The 21,380-nt window shown below is 27.3% G+C and overlaps 2 protein-coding genes across 5 annotated transcripts; one reads left to right on the forward strand and one right to left on the reverse strand.

The window, feature by feature from the left end:
* Positions 1–4,907: 4,907 nt before the first annotated feature.
* On the reverse strand, positions 4,908–8,824 carry LOC137816459 (B3 domain-containing protein Os01g0723500). 4 transcript variants are annotated; one of them, XM_068619598.2, is made up of 8 exons: positions 8,648–8,776; positions 8,308–8,560; positions 7,484–7,799; positions 7,256–7,381; positions 6,826–7,001; positions 5,862–6,351; positions 5,425–5,594; positions 4,908–5,331 (listed from the first exon to the last, which is right to left on the reverse strand). In XM_068619598.2, the coding sequence occupies exons 2-8, from the start codon at positions 8,392–8,394 to the stop codon at positions 5,017–5,019; spliced, it is 1,680 nt and encodes a 559-aa protein (XP_068475699.1). In that variant the 5' UTR covers positions 8,395–8,560; positions 8,648–8,776; the 3' UTR covers positions 4,908–5,016. The 4 variants fall into 4 exon arrangements, with proteins under 4 accessions (XP_068475699.1, XP_068475700.1, XP_068475697.1 ...); XM_068619599.2 differs by having other exon boundaries at positions 8,308–8,537; positions 8,648–8,769; XM_068619596.2 differs by having other exon boundaries at positions 7,256–7,799; positions 8,648–8,824.
* A 1,888-nt stretch (positions 8,825–10,712) lies between these two features.
* LOC137816461 (signal peptidase I) lies at positions 10,713–13,585 on the forward strand. Its single transcript, XM_068619601.1, has 3 exons — positions 10,713–10,979; positions 11,075–11,386; positions 12,661–13,585. Exons 1-3 carry the CDS (start codon positions 10,887–10,889, stop codon positions 13,408–13,410), a joined length of 1,155 nt encoding a protein of 384 aa, XP_068475702.1. The 5' UTR covers positions 10,713–10,886; the 3' UTR covers positions 13,411–13,585.
* Positions 13,586–21,380: the final 7,795 nt, after the last annotated feature.

Genomic DNA, 21,380 nt, shown 5'->3' on the forward strand with positions numbered 1-21,380 from the left:
TCATTAAATTTAGCAATTATAAATTTTATTAGTATAGTGTGATTTTTATTTTATAGTTTTGATTAGCAATTATTATGATTTTAGCTTAAATTTAATTTATCCTTTTAAAATTAGATGTTTGTGAAATTATATATAGATTATTGTTAAAAAAAGCTAGTATTTACTGTTTTGAATAAATATTAGAATGAATTCAGCTAAATATATGTGGTACACTTTGAGTTTTTAAATTTATTTTGCAAGTAGAAAATATAGATAATAATTTGTATTAAAAAAATACTATATATTACATTATTTATATGTCAAAAATGAAAATCGATGTAGAAAAATCTTCTTAGCATCGATTATTGACAAAAATCTAAGTATAAAGAAAAAAAAATTATGTTGGTTAGAACCCATTTATGTGCACTTAAAATATTTATTAACACCTTACATACGCCTAGAAAGAGAATAAAATTATAAATTTACACATATGGTAAGAGAAAAGAGATAGGAAAAAATATTTAATAAATATATATCAACTACATATGAATCATCAACCTATAAAAAAATAGATAGAGAACTAAATTTTAAAAAATTGGGAATAGTAAATATGCAATGTTTTTATTTGTTTTTTACTTAGACAATTTAAATTGTGTTGAAATTTGAGGCATGTAACTTTAATGTTTATTCATGTTTAATTTTTATGTTGGTTTATTATTATTTCGTAGTTAAATTATATTTTACCTAGGATTAAAGTTGTTATTTTATCTCGAATACGCACAAAGTAGATATAATATTAAAAAAAATTATATTCTACCTCGAGTATCATAATCCAGAAAAAATATAGATTATCTTTATTATTTTATAGATTATCTTTATTATTTTATAGATTATTTGAATATAAATGTAGAATGAGTATATATATTCCACGACCAATATAAAAATAATTGATGTAAAAATATATATTTTATTTTATATTTATATTCATGAGTGACGTTAAATATAATTAATATTCAACACCAGTGTTTACATTAATTTTGAAATCAGTGTATCATAATAATACTATTGATCTTAATTTCACTAGGTTTGAGAAGCACATTACACTATTTTTTGCTCAAACTAATTAAATTCAAACATAATTGTTAGTACTTTTTGAGACTTCACCTATTTTTTGAATATAAAATAATAGTATAAATTAAATGTCAATGTGGTAAAATTAAATAGTGTGATTACAATTAAACTAATTCTCAAAGCATCATCCTCAAATTCTGGTTACCATGATTTAAGGGACCAAATTAATGTTTTTTTTAAATTATAAAATATATACACACATTTTAAGCAAATGGATAAGTTTCACTCATGTTTAAAACAATTCAAACCTAACACTAATTAGAGTTTAAAGTAATCTCATTTAAAATGTTTAAAAATATTATATATATACCTATATATATATATAAAATATTTGAAAGTTAATTAAAAAAATAATTATAAAAAATTTGGATAAAAAAGATTAAAAGGTTATTTATTTGTATAGGGTTTGAAATATTTTAAATGATAAAAAATATGAAATTAAATAATTTTAAATTTTATTTAAATTAGAATTAGAATTCTTTTTTAAATCATATTTTTTACTTGTCCATGCATTATGCATTATGGATTCATTTATGATAATTTTTATATTTGATATGTTTATTGTGTAAAAGTTAAAATACTTTAAGAAAATCGTAAAATAGAAATTAATTTTTAGATACCAAAATAATTAGTTGAAATATTAACTAAATTAGAGACTATTTTAAAAATTAAAAAAAAAATGTTTCTAAATTAGTTATATTATTGTTAAATAGTTTTTAAATTGATATCTAATTAACAACCAAGGTTTTAACTACCAATTATTTAGATTTTAAAATTTTAGTTTAATAACAAAAAAATTGGATGCTAATTAAATACCAATTTAAAAACCATTTAACAATAATAAAAACTAATTTAGAAATCAAAAATTTATTTTATCCTTAAAATATCTCTAATTTAGTCACTATAACAACTCATTAATTTTTTTTCTCTAAACTTGATTTCTATTTCATGATTTCCTGATAGTGTTTATTTAAATAAAAAATTAAATTATAAATAATTTAAAATAAATAAAAATATAAATTCAATTTAATGTATTTGAATGATAAAAATTAGAAAACATGTTTAAACTTTTACATTATTTTTCTTGTCATCATTTCTAGGGTTCATCATTTCTAGGGTTCATCACTTCACCACATCCTCACTGCCACACACTCTGTCATCAAAACTCAGGTCCTATTTCCCAGAAACTGAATCTGAAGAAGTCACATTGATGCTACAATTCAGCACATTATTCCTCCACTATTCAAAACTCTAAAACTCTTTTTATGTTTTTGCTGTATAAACATCTTCAAGTATAAAAAACATCTCTACCAAATACCAAATCATGCAAAAAAACATTCTTAACTATAATATTTTTTTAAGAAAGAAAAAAACCCAGTTAATCAAATTAAAAGCACATAGTAAAAGAATTTTGTTGAAGATGATTTAGACATAGGAGTAAATGCTGTTTTATGGTAAAAATAGTTTCCTAAAAAGATGTGTAATTTGGTGTTGGGGTGTGTTAATTCAACGTGCAATTATAGTTGTGAAGAAATTTGAAAGTAACGAATTACGAAGACTTATCCACCCATTGAATCACCTTGGTTTCACTGCATGGCAGAAGAAGAAAAAGTTCATCATTTTAAAAATAAAATAAGTAAATTTAAAAGAAAAAAACTTCTGAAAATATCACTTATTTCCTTAAATTTGCAAAGAAGGGCTCAAATTATCATTTAATGAGGTATCATAATGTACAATTTCACAATGCAGCACTCAAAAAGGCTTTTATGCTTTCAGTGTTAAAAAGTTGACTAATTTATTATTTATTTATAGAATTTTTTTTTATTCCATTTAATCTGTTATTAGAATTTTTTATTAATAGGTATAGTCTACTTATGCATCGTTTTTGTTAACATATAAGTTTTGATATAGTTTCCTATATTTTTGTATTTTTTTTTTAATAATATTTATTTTATGTGATGATAAATAATTGTTGTTACTTGAGATGTTAACCTAGCTGAGATGTCAAGTAGTATAATGATCTCTAACATGAAAATTTTTTATAAAAAAATGAAAATAGAAAGAAAGTAAGGTGATTTGAATTAAGTTAAATAAAATATAAAATATAAAATAATTATGAAAAATTATAAATAATGTGATGAGTCTAATTGAAATTATATTTTATAATTAAAAGATTATTTTTCAGTGTTAGAGTTGTAATTGTTTATCAGTAAAAAAATAATAGATACAAACAACTTCAATAATCTTTGTAGATCCGTTATAAGAAAACACTATAAACAAACACACTCTTAGTTTGTTTGAACAGTCAAATAGAAATAATAATATATTTAGAAAAACGCTTGAGAGTGGGAATAATTGAATGCTTTAATGTAAAATAAATTATAGCATTTATTATTTTATTTAAATTTATAAGTAAACAGTGAATAAATAATCCATTAAAGGCCTTTATTCAAGCTTTGGAATAGATGGTATTTTACTTTTTAAATTTTGTTTAAAAGATCTATTACAAAAGTTAACTATGCAAAAAATATCATTAGCAAAAAGAAAAAGGTGAAGGGTTCAGTCACATGGCAAACTCATAGCTGGTAGTAATCATAAATTAAAAGACTATTTGTGGGAAATGAAACTTCAATCATGGTGAAGAGAAAGTGAGGGAGAAAAAAATTTGAAATTTTAATAGAATCAAAATTTGATAAAAAAAAATGGTTTTGTTTAAAGAAAATTTTGGTTTCTTTAAGCAAACCAACAATATATTATGTGTTTTGTGTCTTCTCTAATTATTTGCTAGCATCAAACATTCTTTGAGATTAACATTGCTGATGAGTTGAATATTGATATATAAAAATAATTAACGGATTTTATAATTATTGATTTTAATTGTTAATATTGTTGTGCATTTATTGATTTAATCTCATAGAATAAATGAACTGATCCTTATAAGAAGTGAAGGATTAATTTGATTCTTTAAAATATTAAATGTTAAATTAATTAGTACAGATAAATTTTAGATTTTTGTTAATTGATAGTTATTAAAATTATATTTTCCATATTACTAGAGATCGAATAATTTAAGAATGCCTAATTCTATGGACCAGATGTTTATTAATAAATACTATCTGCATTATAACTTAATCTAAATTTAATTAAAATTAAAAATATCAATAAAAATATAGAAATATAAAAAAAATGTGTAAGTAATGAATTCTAATAAAAAGGAAAATATAACTGGCGTTAAACATAAAATCATAAGATATATTTAAAATGATTAATAATTTTAATTAATATTAACATAAATATATAAAAAAACATTTTAAAAATTGAGATAAAATATACCAATATTTAAAAACCTTTAAATTTTAAATAAATAATAATAAGCTTTAGCTTTTTCTTAGTGCCATCTTCTTGCAACTCCATTTCCATATTCTTTTATGAAAAGTCTAATTTATCTTTATTATAATTACATTTCAAATTGTATTTTTTATGAAAAGTATAATTTATCCTTAATATAATTATATTTCAAATTCAGAAATAAAGAAAACAAACCAAAGACTTTTTGACCTAGGGTAATTTTAGAATTAAAAGAATTATGGAAGTGCATAAAGAAACTATGGAGGTGCAGGAAGAAAAGGCCTATCCAACACCTACCTCAACTTGGCTTGACTAATTAATAAACTGGTCCAATTAAAATAATTTAGTACACAAACTTAGTTTGAAGGTTTTTGACTTTATATTTGTGATTTTCCAACCTCTGCAAACGCCTTGTACTCTTAGATGCTTCACCCAATTTGCTAATATAATAGATCAAAGAGGATGAAATTACTGAAATATGTACATAAAACAAAAAATCTGAGTCTCTTAAGACAGACATCCTCAGTGAAGATTGATTCTCAGAAACAAACAAGAAGGTTAGCAAGTAGATGGAAGGTTAGCTAATCTATCAAGTTTTATGTGCCCATTTTGATGATCAGGCCCTTCCTTTCCGACCCCAGATATATACACCTGCATCTCAGATTGAGTAACCAGTTCAAAAATGCATGTGTCTCCAAAATTGATGTCATTGTCACGAACAAAGGCCATCCATCCCCCACAAAAGGTGTGAACTGTTCGGCCTTTTGCATCTGGGACAGAGTTCACAGTCCAACATTCACCTCTTGAATTACGTAGTATAACTTCAGTTTTGTAAGTTGGGAGATGTGCAGCTGAGAACTGGTATGGGATTTTCTACAATGTAACAGGCATTAACTAACTTAGCACTCATATTAAGTAAATTCATATAGATATCAATACAATGTAAAATAGTTGTGCATTACTCACCAAAGTGTATGACCCACTGACATTGAACTTCTTCATGATTTTAACAAAACTAGGAAAAGGGGAACTAAAAGCTTGAGCTACTCTTTGTTCATCCAATGCAAACAACATTCTCAAACCAGCTTTAGCCTGTGAGCTTAGCTCATCTTCGACCCGATGTCTTCTCGGAGTAGCTGTCATTGTTTAGAGTTCAAAACAGAAGTCATGATTTGGAAGGTAGAAACCTTAATAGAAGGAAAGCATTCAATATTTATCATTTTTGTTTTTCCTTTCAATAGCAAAGTGACAAAATTCCAATTCTAAAGGAATTGAGTTATGCGGTTTTCCTTTTTTCTGAAAATGAAAGAATTTCATAGATGTCTTTTGTAAATAAGATATAAATCGACATAGAATTGGAATGTGAATGGATCATAAATTGGGCAAACAGAGAAAAACCTTACCCAGCTTTTTATGGGCAACTTTGGACTGAGGGCAAAGACCCATGTGCTTAGAAGCATTTGAAGCTCTACCAGATTTCTTAAGGTCAATGGATAAAACAGTTTCTTGACCAATCTTGGGCCATTTTTTATTTGATACATCAACTTTTCTTATGCACTTTGAGTTTACTTTAGCATTAGTTGGCATATATCTGGGAGGTCCAACATGTCCTGCATTCACTCTTCCAACCTGGCAGTCTAACCCATCATTTCCAACCCCAGCAATGTGAACACGTAATTCACACTTGTGCACAAGCTCAAAAATACAGATATCTCCAACCGTAATGCTATTACCACGAACAAAAGCCATCCATCCTCCACAAAGTGTGTGACTAGTATGTACTCTAGTTGTTGGCACAGAATTAACAGTCCAATGTTCTCCTTTCAAATTATGAAGAATAATCTTTATCTTGCAATTGGGAAGGTGTGCCATTGAAAACTGATATGGAATATTCTGCATTACAAAATTTGTAAATCAGCATCAACAAGAAGTTGATCCGTGTGCACACACATAGAGAGGAACAAAAATAACTTCTTCAAGGTTAATGGCAGGCACATTGAATAAGAAAAAACCTTCAATTACTATACATAGTTTGACAGACAAACTTATTTTAATAAATATGCTGGGTGTAGGAAAATCAGTCCAAGATGTATTTATAAGTGAAAGGAAAATAATAGTTCCAATCTACCAAGGTTGGCATTCACTAATTAGGACTTATATGGATGAAAGTTTCATTGAGTTGAGGTCATCTTTTAATGGTATACATCTGAAATTCTGTTCATCCTCTGTATATGAAGGATGAATGACTTTCAAGGTAAAAGATAATATATATCAGTTCAATTTCTCAAGCCAATGAAACGCTACCCAAGTAACTTAGAAGTAAGTGCAGAGTCATAAAACAACAGTATTTGGAAACTAACAACTCACCAGAGTATATGAACCACTGACATTGAAGCTTTTCATGATTCTAACAAAATACGGATAATCTGAAGTAAATGACTGAGCAACTTTTTTCTCGTCTTGCGCTGATACGTTAGATAATGAAACTCCGCCTAGAAAATAACTACCATCTTCCTTTCCACTTCTATACATGATGGCAGCCTCTGCATTGCATTGAACAATTCAAGCAATCATGAGTTTATGACTTTGTCAATATATTGTATTTTAGACAGCATTTTCACATATAAAACTTAAAGAAGCAAGTATTAAAGAAAAGTATGATGTGGCATATATTTAATGATTTTAATGCAAAATAAGTTTTTCTAGACAGGTACAGACTTATTATGAAAGATTACATTACATCAATTTTAATAGATCATTTTGTGTGAGAACCAGAATTTGATCAAATTACTTGTACCTTCATTTCTATTGTCCGTGTGAAAAGGCACAAGGGCATCATTAGCCAAACACGCTTTAGAGGTTTCTTCAGTCTCTCTGAACATTCTAATCGGTCTTACTACCTCATAACGCAATAAATCTTTACCTACAAAACCGGGTTCATGTTCCTGATTCTCATATTTACAACCTCTCATTTTCTTTGAAACACCATCAAATGCAATGTCCAAAGAAGAACTCTCCTTCGTACCTCTTTTCTGTCCCGTAATTGCCTCAAAGTCACTCGAACTTTGACTGCATTCAGAAATAAATGCTGCCTCTTTCTCACATGCATCCTTATCAAATACTTGAACGGTAAAGTGCAAGTGACCTTCGTATCTGAAAACCAAAAGGTCACCACATTCTAGACTATGATCCACCACAAATGACGACCATCCATGATGGAAGAAAAGATCATTGTCCTGCTTAAGTAATTGCACTGTCCATACATTTCCACTGGGACCAATCAATGAAAGTGACCCATACGTCCTTCCCTCCATGCGACACACAAACCCATCCGGAATTTTCTGCAAACAAAATAACTTACTTCAAAACATAAAAATTTCAACAAGCAATTTATGATAAACATTATTGGATAAGAAGACTAAGCGACATCAAACATCTCTGAAGCCCTATTTAAGACACAGCAAGACTAGAACAAGAGTAGGATACTCCAACTAAGAGTGTATCCGTTCTTCAATCAACACATTTTTGTACACAACTGATAACAAATAGTGTCTTTCAGGAAAAAAAAAAAAAGTTTAGAACTTTCAGTAACTTAGAAAATTTTATTAAAAGAAAAAAAAACATTTTTTTCCCATTTAAACACACTTTCTTTAGCTTGTTATTGTTGTAGAAGCAGAAAGATAATGCATTGTGCAAAAAAGGGAAACCAGCGCCATAAGTTGTAAACCCTAATTTTCAGATTGAATCTCCTTGTTTCATTCATAAGGATAGTTACAACTATTAGAACATGAAGCTAGGTCTAAGAGAACAGCAGAGAGTGTGTGTGAGAGAGATAAATTGGAGAGTTACCAGTCTGTGAGAGCTGAAGGCAGAGGAAAAAACCTCATAAAAATGAGGCTTTCTCAAATTTAACTTCCCCCCACAGTCACACCCCATCAATCAAACCCTATCCCTCTTTTTCTCTATCGATTCCGATTCAGACAACGAATTTTTGAGTAATGTGTTGGCACTTCTCAACATCAACAACCCCAAAGCGTCTGAATTTACTTTTATTTCGTTTTCTGGATAATCACTGGGTCCTGAAAATCGCCAAATCACACATCTGATGGAAAGAAATGTGAAAAATTTAGGGAATTGAAAAACAAAAATAATAAAAATGAAAAGGAAAGAGAGAGTGAGAAGAAGGTACCTTTGGGTAGTTTCGTGAAGGAGCTTGCAGAGTAGAAGCTGTTTGATCTATGGAGCAAGCTTGGTGTGAAATTGGTAATGCTAATTTCTCTTTCTTCTTCGTTTTCGTTTTCATTTTTTTGTGTGTCTCATCCAATGCTTGTGCATCAAATAGTTTACCATTGCAATGCGAGCGCGTGCAAATCTACGCCCATGGAAACGACGCCGTCTCTATGCTCCGCAGCCCCAGCGCGTGAGACATGGATTGTCAATCCAGCGAGTAGAAGAGCGATGAGTTGCTATTATGAGAAATAATAAAAAATTAATTACTTATTTATCTTTTAAAATTATATATATATATATATATATTATTTTAATTTCTAAATATACTATTTTCTATTTTATCCTCTAAAATTTGTAGAAATAAAAGATAATAGTATAAGAATTAAAGTAATATTTTTTTTATTACAGAACTAAAAAGTAAAATTTGGACTAGTGATGATAATATAATACATAATTTATACCATAATAAAATTATAAAAAATATAGTTTCGGCTGTGAATTTTTTAATTATTTTATCAAATTTAGTTTGTAATAAAAGGTTTAATTTATTATTCATGATAATATTTTTTTTTTATTTTCATCTCTATGATACATCACATATTCTATCTCATATTTCTCTTTCTATCATTTTTTTATTCTTGTAAACTTTATCCTCTAGATAACATTATTCTTACTTATATCTATCTTATAATGAATGTATGAATTTTTTTTATGTAATGGTTGAGACCAAGAAACACTCAAACATTTACTAAGACAAAGTTGGGATTAAATATTGTGGTGAAACCTTATAATCTTGAAGAGTTAATTTTCAAATATACTTGGTAAAAGAATAACTTTTATGTTTTTTTTTGTGACAATGTATTTATAAAATTAGAGTTATTAACATACTTATTGTTGTCTATAACTAGTTAGGTTGGAACAATTGGGCCATTGTTCTTAATTAATCATATAGAACTTTTAGATAAAAAATTATAAAAAAACACGAATTTGTTTCCTTAATTATCTTTACCTAAAAAAAAATACCTCTATATCAAACTTATAATCTCCATAACTAGATGAAAATTAAAATTTTAAGCAAAGAATAATTTAATTATCACCTTAAGTTATATCAATTAAGTACGAGATGTGATTCCATAAGGTTAATAAAATTTAAATTTGAAGGCATGAAATTCAAAGTAAACATGAATATTTATATAATTTCAAGATTATTTTAAGATATGGTGTAATATAATCTAAATACTAAGCAATTTTATTTCTAAAAGAATAGAACAGAAATGTCCATAAAATATATAAAGAAGTCCATTACTAACTACACCCAAAAATTGTATATAGATACTAATAAGCTTCACTTCAAACAAGTACACATTTTAAAATTTGTTAATTATTAAAAAAATGGTACATGAGTTAATTTTGTGAAAAAGAGAAGAAGCAAGAAAACCATCACCAATCAAAAAATAAATAGAATGAAAAAAAAAGCTAGAAGAAAAGAAATACATGTAAAATGTAAACTTAAAAATTGTATAATTTAATAAAAAATAAAGAACCATGAATAAAAATATTTAGCAAATAATATATTTAGTCTCACTAAATCAATTCTATATTGATCCTTATCTCTTCCTCGTACCTAAAACACCATAAAATAAAGATAATTTTTCCTTTCACTCTATCATTTAAGACGAACACTTAACATAAAATTTAAAACTTTAACATTGTGTTTGACTTTATATTTACATATAAATGGGAAAATTTGAAAATATTGTTATATGTTTAAATTTAGATATGTTTATGTTTTATTTAAGTTTTTAGATGAAAGTGAGTATAAGTTTCAGATTTTCAGAAGAATAATATGTTATAAATAATCTTTAACTCATGTTTATTTACATATCTTAACATTGGGATAATCATTTATATCATCGCTTTTAAATAAAATCCGAAGTGATTTATTAGTTTCCTTTCGGATTTATATATAAAAAATTTCTGATTTATTCTACATATATAAATATCACAATTTTTTAAAAATCATTAAAAAGAAATGGAACATTTTAGATTAGTGTATTGAACATTTCACAGTGTAGATTTGAATTGATCTGCAAGCATAAGCCTAAAATAAATCATAATCGGAATTAGCTTGGCGAATCTGCAGTTCCCATCACGACACCTCTGCTTTCGTCGGAGCTATCCAACGTTTCGCAGCGAGGATGATAACAGCTCGTTTTCCTCTCTCCTTCTTCATACTTCTCCTTCAATTCACCGCCTTTGCATCTTCTTCCAACCTAACCCACATTCTCCAGGTACCCCATCACACACACACACTTCACTTTTCAATCTTTTTTCTTTTCAATTTTTTGAATCTGTTCATTCACTTTCACGATTTGTGGAAACCAAGGATGTTCTGAGGGCCGTGTCGGCGAAGCAGAAGTGGGATTCGAACGACGTTAGAGTGGCCAAGTTGGATGCTGCCAAGGTCAGATTCGGAACTTCCCAGAGCTACGAGTTCCGAATCGGATTGGGCACCGGTAACTTCACCCTCAAATTCGCCGACCAAGTTGCCACGTGGAACAAGTTCAGAACACCCTTTCCCGATTTACCCTCTCTTGTTCATCGTCTCGGTTCCTTCCCACTCCTTCCCACACTCAAATTAGAAGGCCCCTTTTCGTTACGTGTTGATTCCCTTCATAACCTCTCGCTATTCCTTCCCGTAAGTATTTTTTTTTCTTGTTCAGTTTAGATCTTTGTATGCTACGTCCTAAAGTTTTCTTCTTTTTTGTTTATTTTTTCATTTCGAATTTGTAGTTTTTTTTACTTTGATTGCTGAAACTCTTATCCAGAAACGAACAAAAAGCTTACACACCAACATGTAGTGAGAAGTTTTTATTTTTATGCCCTATAGTGTCAAACCATTAGAAATTTTGATATTATATAAGTCAATAAACTGACCAACTCACAAGGTCTGACCCAGGAAGCTGGTAGCGTGTTCCTCTAAGCATATATCAGTAGTTTGATTCTTAGCTATGCGAATGTAGCAATATGTAGGTGGCATAGTTGTATGTGAATTGGTACTCTACTTTCTCGCATGCATTAGTCTCATGACTTTTGGTTTGTGGGATAAACCATTGGGTTTAATCCCTGTTCTAAAAAAATCAATAAACTTGTGATTAAGTGATATTAGGCGTGAGGGTGTGTTATAGAGATCTACATTGATTAGGACATTTCATGATTTCATGATATTTAAGTGAGTGCAAAACTCACTTTATAAGTCGATTTTATGATATTGAGTTAAAGTTAAAAGTCCACTTCTTAATGAATGATAATATAGAAACTCTTTATATGGTGAATGCATACACCATAACTCGTATACATGTCTATGTGTAGACGTTGAGGGGAGTATGTGAGTGAGCCAACGACAGTCACAATACTATAAGTGAGATCAGTCACTAGTCCAATGAACTAGGAGAAACTCGTGAAAGAACAAAAGAAAAGTATTGAGAGGAGTAAATATCAGCCTTGTAATTAACATAGATGATTAATATTAATATTAGTTGTAACAATCTTGACCCATCTAAGTATGGACATATGGTCAAGATTCACTTCTATCACCACTCGTGCATCCACTACAGAATAAAGATTGAGTCTTATATAACAATAGGTGTGTTGAAGACAATGAACAATTTTGTTTTTCTTATGTGTTTTTGTTGTAGGCTTGTAGCCTTAACTATTACTTCAGATTTTTTATTGCTAACAGCCTAACATAAAAATTTTCGTCTGTAGAGTGATGTCTCGAAAGTTGAAGATAGTTTGCTATTTTTTTATGTTGTTCTGCATTTAGTTCGTTTGGCAAATTTGACGATTGCCCTGCTGTTGTTAAATGATTTTTTTTTTTCAAAGCAATCTATGATATGTTCAAGTTAATTCTATGGATAACGAGTGGTCTTGATATTTCAATAAAATCTGAGTTCTGACTCTGTCTGACAGATGAATGTTTCATACACTGGTTTGAAACAAATCCTTGTTGGTGAGGGTATTACAGTAGAAGTGAAAGGAGCTCAAGAAATCTCTCTTTTTTACTCTTCTGATATTGATCTACTAATGAATGGAAGTGCCATGTGTAGTGGGGGAAAGAGTGACATTTGGCCCTTTCTGCATTCAACTTGCATGGCTGTGATTCCCATACGCATATCAGGGTCTGCATCTTTGGTTGCTTATAGAGCTCGAAACCCTTATGCACACATAGCAACTACATTGATTTCAGAGGATGCTATTGAGATGCTTCCAGAAAAATGTTACCATGGTCGTATGTTTAAAAAACAAGCATGTCCACTTGATTCCGTAAGTTTGAAATTAAGTATGTTGGAGAAAGTTTTGAGGAGTCTTCTTGGTCGTAAGATTCTTCAAGGTCAGTCTTTTGGCCTTCTCAAAGCAAATATTAAAGCATCAGCTGTTGTAAAGTTCCGCATAGAATTAGAAAGAGACATAAGGAATAATGTTACTCTTAATCGTACGATTCCTGATTGGAGAACAAGGCCTAGTTTTGAAAGGTTTTGGTTTGAGATACTGGCCAGAGTGGAGGAAAACAGGCTCAAACCTCTTTCAATCAAGAAGGTAAAACCTTTTATTGAATCTGTTTCGGTTTCGTGGGCCAATTTGATGTCCAATATGTCATATACAATGTTGAGACCCGTTTTTCTTCCTCCAGAACCTCTTACACTGGATGTGAAATGGTAGGAGAAACAAAGTTATAATATCTTTTTTAAGGTGTTTTTAGATCATGTTTGTAGATTCTTCTGCTGATCTTGTTATATGCAAGAGTTCACCAATTCTTGTAAAATATTACTCATGCACTCATGATTGGTCCTGTAAATACCAACATAGGATAGGAGAAAGAAGAGATTTTACACAATTTATACAGTCTTCCAGTATATGGACTTAATTCTTTAAATGGTACCTCTGATGAAGCTGTGTGGACTAAGGTGGTGTGCTACACTGCAGTTATGCTAAGTGGCTGCGCTTCTAATGTGCTTTATGCATGATTACAAATATAATCTGCTAGAACTTAGTTATCCTTAGTGTAATATGTCACTGTTGACATGCTGAAATTTGTAGGAAAGTCTTGTATGGTTGCATATTGTATTTAAATGGGTTTTGGTCTTGGGTCTTTGTATCTGATCTAGAACATGATAGTATCTTTCCCTGTTGGCTCGTGCATAACGAACAGTACATAAAGACCTCAAAATAGATCCAAATTCAATGGCATGAGAAGTTGCAACTATTCACCTTCAATTTCAGCATGATTACCCTCTACATGGTAAAACACCTTGGAGGCTTATTAGATTCTAAAAGTTTGGAACTTGTCCTTCACTGGCCTCTATTCAACTTGGTACTTGGCACACCCTCTACTAACATTGTTGATTATTGTTTAGTAATTTAATGCCACTATCTAAGGAATTGCTATGCTTAGTGACTTCATCCCTGCTGGACTCTGCATTAAAAAAACTCCAGAACACCAACTGAATATACTATAATGGAAATCCAACATTTCTGTTGACATTTTGAGCCATTTGTGATAGAGGCATCTGACGTAAAACTGGATAATATACAGGATCTGATAACTATGACAGTATCAATAAACTTAAAGGTTAGAACACTCTCAGAATGCTGAAAACATGCACGAGTCTCTCTATAAACCCATGTAACTGTCATGAAAATAGCTGAGTGATCCAGATGTTCTCCAGATCTGCTGAAGGTGTGAAATTTTATCTGTAATTCCAATGATTCTTCTAGCAGATAGGATAAAAACGGTAATTCAAAGGATTAGGAACTAAAAAATCAAATGTGTTATAGATTAGGTTTAGGCCTAACCTATGTTGCATCTCTGCCAAGTCCAAATGCTTCAAAGGACTTAAAAAGCAAAAACATTGACCAAAATAAATACTCTAAGAAGTTTTTTTTTTTACTTAACCAATTTAAGGAAACAAAAGGGGTGATTTAGAAAGATGGAACAAGAAATTCAAGCCCCCTGATGTTGAGTTCTTGGTGGTGCTTTGTTTATAGACCTTTGGATGGAGCCAATGTAAACAAAATATATTCTCAAGTAACATTTGAAAGTTTTTTTTTTTAATAATATTTTTTTTATGTGATTACAAATTATTGTTGTTATATAAAAAAAATATTATTAGAAATTGATAGATGTCAATTAAAATAAATATGAATTTGGGTTTTAAAATTTAATAAAAAAAATTAAGGCAAATTTTTCTTGCAATGCATCAATTTGAATTTGTACCGATTTTTGACTGAAATGATGAAAATGACCTTAAATGAAAAATGAAAGGGATGTGGATTAAAAGATACTTCCAGACCCTTCCTATGAAATACATTATCGGTTTTGGATTTCTAGAACACATTTTTTAATTTTAGAAATATTTTTTCATAACGTATTTCTAAATTTTGTGTTTCAGATTTTTTTTAAAATGTATATGTTATATTTCAAATTTACTTTTTATTTTGATTTTCAAATTGTATTTTTTGGATTTTAAATTTTCAAATCTAAAATAGAGGATAATTTTGAAAATTTTGAAATGTAGTTTCAAATAGCTAGCAACGGGTCTGGATACTTTAATATCCACACAATATATTTTATACAAAATTTTAAATGCATTCAATATAATAATAAAAATAATAATAATCCGTAGATATAAACAGAATTGTGAATGATGGTGCTAGTACACAAGTGTAGGTACCACCAAAACTTGAATCCCATCCTTCAACTCATCCAAATAAATAATGTGGGACTACTAGGTCTCACTTTTTACAGATGGTGAGAATGGGTAATTTCTTTTAACACCTGGACCTTTTTTTTCACCTCCATAAATATAGAAAAACTCTAAATTATCTATACATTATAAACATTCTAAATTATATAATCTGAAAATCTATTCTATATTATAACAAATTATTATAAAACATGCTAATCTATTGGTCTAAACTTTTTACACATCAGAACGTTACTAAAACAACTAGAGAATTATTATGTATGCATGACTGATTTTTATACTATTATACAAATGATGATGTCTAATCAATTGCAGATGTAAAAGAGAATCACTCCTAATATTGTGAAAAAAAAATGCTATCTGAATCACACTATTTGATAATCGGAGTAGATTATTACCAAATCCTGCAGAATTTGTGTGCGGTTTGGTTGAATTCAGATGAGGAATGAGTAATGTTTAAACTTACATATAATATTGTTAGATATAATATTGTTAGATTCAATCATCGTATTTAAAATATTGTCTACACTGAAAGATGGTGTTATATTATAATTTTATCTTTAAAAATATCTTTATGAGTTAAAGGAGAAATAAATATATAAATTATTATTGATTTCAATTCCTAAACGATGTGAGTTATCGTAACAAATATCTTTCATTTAACCGAAGGACTTTCTTCCTGTTTTAACAGACGGTGTCAATATTACGATAGATTTGAAGTCGGAACAATTAATAAAAAAAAATAGATTGAGCATTGGATGGTCAAGGTCGGTGCCTGTATATCATGGCATTGAGATTGCAAATCTGAAAACAATAAAAAATTGAAGAGAGTATAGTGATTTGGTATTACACAGATAGCTGGGAATGAATGAAGCATTCCCAAGGATCACATGGCTCCTACATGATCCTGCCATTTTTAAAATCCTTCACAGAGTGTATCTGTCTCACCACAACCACACTTAATTTCCTTCTCTGCCTTCATTCTGCTCATTAAATTATCATTGCATGTGCATCATATTCTCTTATGATTTTAACTGTTATAAAGAATTTTTTGTAAACTGCACAACTCTGAGTGGTAAAAAGGACTTGAAAACCAATGATTTTGAACTGCATTCAACCTATTATTACACCAACTATTATATGTCCCAAGCTCAAGCACAAATTCACACTTTCTGCTACTCATTTTTGTAAGCTTTAGATACATTTTGATATACAAAACACTTCAAACAAAAGTGAATCTAAAACCTTTAAAACAACACATATTCAACATCATCTAAGCATAGTATAGATAACATATACTTAATTAGATGAAAATTTATTATATTAATAAAATTGTTCTTTATGAATAAATTTTTTTATTTATTATAAAAGGTTTTGAAAAAAATAATATCATTTTTTCATTATGATATCTCAATTCATGTAATTTATTAGGTTAAATATTTTTTCAGCTTTTATACTTAATATTACAATTACAAATTTCATATTCCAAATAATTATTTTTCTCAATCTAACATATTTCATTACATACATCAATTTATCGTGTATAAACATATCTATTTAAGAATTACATAAATATACATGTACAATAGATTAAATATTATCTCATATATTTAAAATATATATTTGATATTATTATTATATAAGCGAAATACTCTTATTTAAACAAAATATATTCATACAGTATAAGATTGTTCAAGTTGTATATTGTTTGAATAATTCTTATGATTTCGTTTGAGAGATAATAATTTAAGATAAAAGATAATTAATTTTATGTTCCTTATTTTAACATTCAAATTCACTTTTGATCACACATAGAGGATAAATAATATTTTTTTTTCTCAAGTATCACACACTCTACTAAAAAAATACTAAACATAAAAACTTTATTTGGGATAATATTTTAGGAAAACGAAATTTTTTGAAATTGGATTTTAATTAATATAGTTATTGTTCATTTTGGAATAAGCAAAGTTTAGTTATATTATTTGGTTATGTTACATATCTGATTCTAAAATTAATACGAGTTATTATCTAGTTATGTTATTAAAATTTATATTATGTTGTGAATGTTCATATATTTTTGTAGTGTGCATTATATGCTGAGCTTATTGTATTGAGTTTGGGATGTCCACTCCTAACAAATATATTATTTAATTCTTGAAATTTCATCTTTTAAGTTATTAAACTTGTATATTTATATAATGTTTAATTGAGAGAACCTTGTTTTATCGTCTTATATTGAATATAAAATTGAATATATCTTCAGTTTTAACTATCTATGTGTTTTCTTTCATTTAAAAAAACAAGATGAAAAAGTAATAACATGCAATTTTATTAAATATTAAATGGTCTATTTGGATAAAATAAATCACTTTTTAATAATCCACAAATGCAAATATATTTCATATACTTTGATTTATTCCATTTTGTATATTTGATTATAAATAATTTTGATATTATCATTCACTCGAACATTAATATAAAATACTACCGAAATTTTGTTAATTGATTAAAACCATGCACTTATAAACTATAAAAAAAAAAGTGTATTTCCCTATAAAAGATCCACTATTGGAAGATAAAAGAAGATATTATATTTAGTAAATATGAAATAAAAATACATATTTATTATTTATTTTAATGATTAGATATTGTTAAAAAATAGTTTAGAGTATTGAATAAATAATAAAGTAAGAGGTATCAAATACATAATAAATTATGATAATTTAAATAAAAACAACATTAAAAAAGATTCCAGTACATAGTACAAAAGTGTTATGATATCTTCAAAATTATTTCAGTATTAAAGTTTTTGTGGGAAAATGTTAATAATGAAAAATAATTAAATATGTGTTAAGTTGTTACACTATATAATGGTTGCTTCTTCTTGTACCTTCGTACATTCATTATTGTAGCACCTCATAAGTTTTCTATTCTAAAAATATAGTGTGTAATTTTTGGATTATATAATTTATAAGTTTTTTTATGGATTTAATATTAACTTCTCATTAATTTAAATTTATAAAAATCTTTTAGATTATATTTAGAATATCATTTTTAAAAACTTATATTTTAAATTAAATAATTTGGAAGATATTTTTTGGGAGAAGTTTTTATGGAATTTGAAATATATGTTTTTTTAAAATTTCTTATGAATTCTACAAATTTAGAAAACATTCCAAATCCAAAAATATCTTCAAAATTATATAATTTGAAATATTTTTAAGAACAAAAAAATAAGATATGCTCAAATAAGTAAAAATCAATGGAAAAAAAAAGGTGAAAAACAACTAAGAAACTAACCTTTCCAACCTATAACCACAAACAAACAAATGCTCCCAAATTATGTAAAAAATCACAAAAAAAACCTTCAATAAATACAAATGGGATGATGGGGTGGCTTGCGGTGCTTGAGATAACAAGATAAAATAAAGAAAAAATATAAAAAATATGTGAAAATTTAAGATTAATTAATTTTTTTAATTGAAGGACAATAATGTATTTTCACATGAACAATGAACAGCCTATGGTGGTACATGAAGAGCCTACGGTGGTGTAAGAAGAAGCAGCCTATGATAAAAATAGATATAAAATAGCCATTTATGATTAAAGTGTTGATAACCTAATTACTAAAGATAAGAATGAATAACTATTTTTTAAGTATTATTTACAACTTTTTTGTTTTATAAAAAAATCTATAAGATAATAATGAAATGAATGGATGATTATAACTTTATACATTATTTTATTTTATTATGAAAAAGTGGTTGTTAAATTTTATTTATTCAAAATTAAAATTACGTTAGTTAAAAACGTCACTACTTAAATATATTATGGCGTCAAAATCCTCTTCAATGAATATAAATTACGACAGTTATAACTGACACTATTTACATATAAAAATCGTCACTAGTTACACTACGTTCAAAGTGACGAGTATTGCGGCGGGTAGCGTAAAACTGTCACATCAAATTTGTAACAGCCAATTCTATAACGATTTGGAAAACCAAAATCGCCACAAACGTATATTGTGACAGATATAAACGTCAGTTTATACGAAAATAACCGTGACAATATATTTTTATTTTTAGTGTCACTATATAAAAATCTTCCAATCAATACCTAACCAAATTATCTACTGCAACTATTATTTAAACAAGTGAATCTAATTATAATTTGGATTAATTTAGAGTGACACTTAATTCATGAATATGGACAAAATAATCCATTAGGAAAGATTCAAGATCTTGAATTGTACATGTGTGACAAGACTATAAGAGAAAAAAATTCAAAAAAGAAATGAAAAGAGAGAAAGAAGATAAGAGAAATGATTAAAGTTTCTTACACCAGACAATGCTTTGATTGATTGCTGTTTTGTTTATATGTGTTAAACTTTTGATATAAAATCTTTTGAAAAAGTTATGTTTTTTTATTTGTGTAGTATTAATTATTGGTGCAATTTGTTAGCTATATATTAATTACAATGTTGATTAAGATTTCAACAAGTGGATTAACATGACAAAGCTAGTATTAGGATGAAGTGCACCTTTTCTTACTTTCAAAATAAATGCATAACTAAAAAGTATTCTAATATCTTTCTAATAAATATTTGAAACACTATTATGAAAAAATCAAGTTTAATTTTTTCATATTATAAAATTATCAATTTAGATTTTATATATAAAAAATTATTTTTATTAGTATATTACACTTTCATCTCGTGTTTTCTTATAATTATTTATTAATATGTATAAAGTATTTATATACTATTTTTTTTTAATATATGAATTTTTATGTTTTTTTATAGATATATATTTTAATAATATTTTTTTCATATAATAATAAATGATTATTATTATTTGAGTTACTTGAAGTGTCAGTGTAGTTGAAATGTCAATTAAATGATTATTATTTACTTGAAGTTACTTGAAGTGTCAGTGTAGTTGAAATGTCAAGTTTAATACTGATATTTAACATCAGAACTTAAATTTTATAGTAATTAAGAGGTTGGTAATATTAAAATTAAATTATTTATTAAAATATAACAAATAAATTTGGATGTAATACTTATAAATGTTAGTTTTAAAACATGTTAAAATAAACTGTTCCACTTCCATAATTTTTTTTAAAAATTAGCCAACATATTTCATAATATTTAAAGTAAAATTTAGAAATGAATTTTAGGTATGAAAAACTTGTGATTTTGGTGTGAGGGTATATATGGTAAAAAAAAATGAAAGGTTTGCATCAAGATTACACATAAAGTTTAATACCATTATTACTTTGGGACAAGTTGCTTTAATCATTGAATGTTATAAATTATTATTTGTTAAACAGTCGTTATTTCGATGACATACAAAATTGAAGGGATGACAAAAAGAAAAAATAAAGTCAAAAAATGATTTGGATGAATATTTAACAAATAATTTGTATTATATTTTGAAAACCTTTAATAATATTGTATTTTGTTAACTGTGTGAGTACTTTTTAAATATTTTCACTTAATTAAGAATTATAATGTTAAAAGCATTTGTGTGTATGTATATATTTTCAGTAAATAATATTATTAATGTGCCTTTTTTTCTTTTGTTATTTAATTAACTTCGCAAACTAAAAGAAATGAATCAATCTATACTATAGATTATATTAAGTATTATAGAATAACTTTATATAAATTGCTAATTGGAATAAAAAATATATAGCCTATGTTTTATTTTCATTCATGCTAATGAAATATTAAATAATATTAAATCAGTATAAACTTTTATAATTAACATAATATATCATTCAAATGGTATATTTTAGATGATATTATTTAATAAGAAATATTAAATTATATATGTTTTTTATAATATATTGTCACATTATATTGTTACTCTGATTTTCAATGAGGTGTATTTATTTTTATCAAAATATGTTATATAC

The sequence above is a fragment of the Phaseolus vulgaris genome, chromosome 1, assembly GCF_051622355.1.
Source record: "Phaseolus vulgaris cultivar YP4 chromosome 1, ASM5162235v1, whole genome shotgun sequence".
In the NCBI taxonomy this organism is placed as follows: domain Eukaryota; kingdom Viridiplantae; phylum Streptophyta; class Magnoliopsida; order Fabales; family Fabaceae; genus Phaseolus; species Phaseolus vulgaris.

Coding starts and splice junctions, on each gene's coding strand:
- LOC137816461 (XM_068619601.1), top strand. CDS start 10,887: ATGATAACAGCTCGTTTTCCTCTCTCCTTCTTCATACTTCTCCTTCAA. Junction 10,980..11,074: donor ACCTAACCCACATTCTCCAG/GTACCCCATCAC, acceptor GTGGAAACCAAG/GATGTTCTGAGGGCCGTGTC. Junction 11,387..12,660: donor ACCTCTCGCTATTCCTTCCC/GTAAGTATTTTT, acceptor TCTGTCTGACAG/ATGAATGTTTCATACACTGG.
- LOC137816459 (XM_068619596.2), bottom strand. CDS start 8,394: ATGGGGTGTGACTGTGGGGGGAAGTTAAATTTGAGAAAGCCTCATTTT. Junction 7,800..8,307: donor CCTTCAGCTCTCACAGACTG/GTAACTCTCCAA, acceptor TTTTGTTTGCAG/AAAATTCCGGATGGGTTTGT. Junction 7,002..7,255: donor CACGGACAATAGAAATGAAG/GTACAAGTAATT, acceptor AATGCAATGCAG/AGGCTGCCATCATGTATAGA.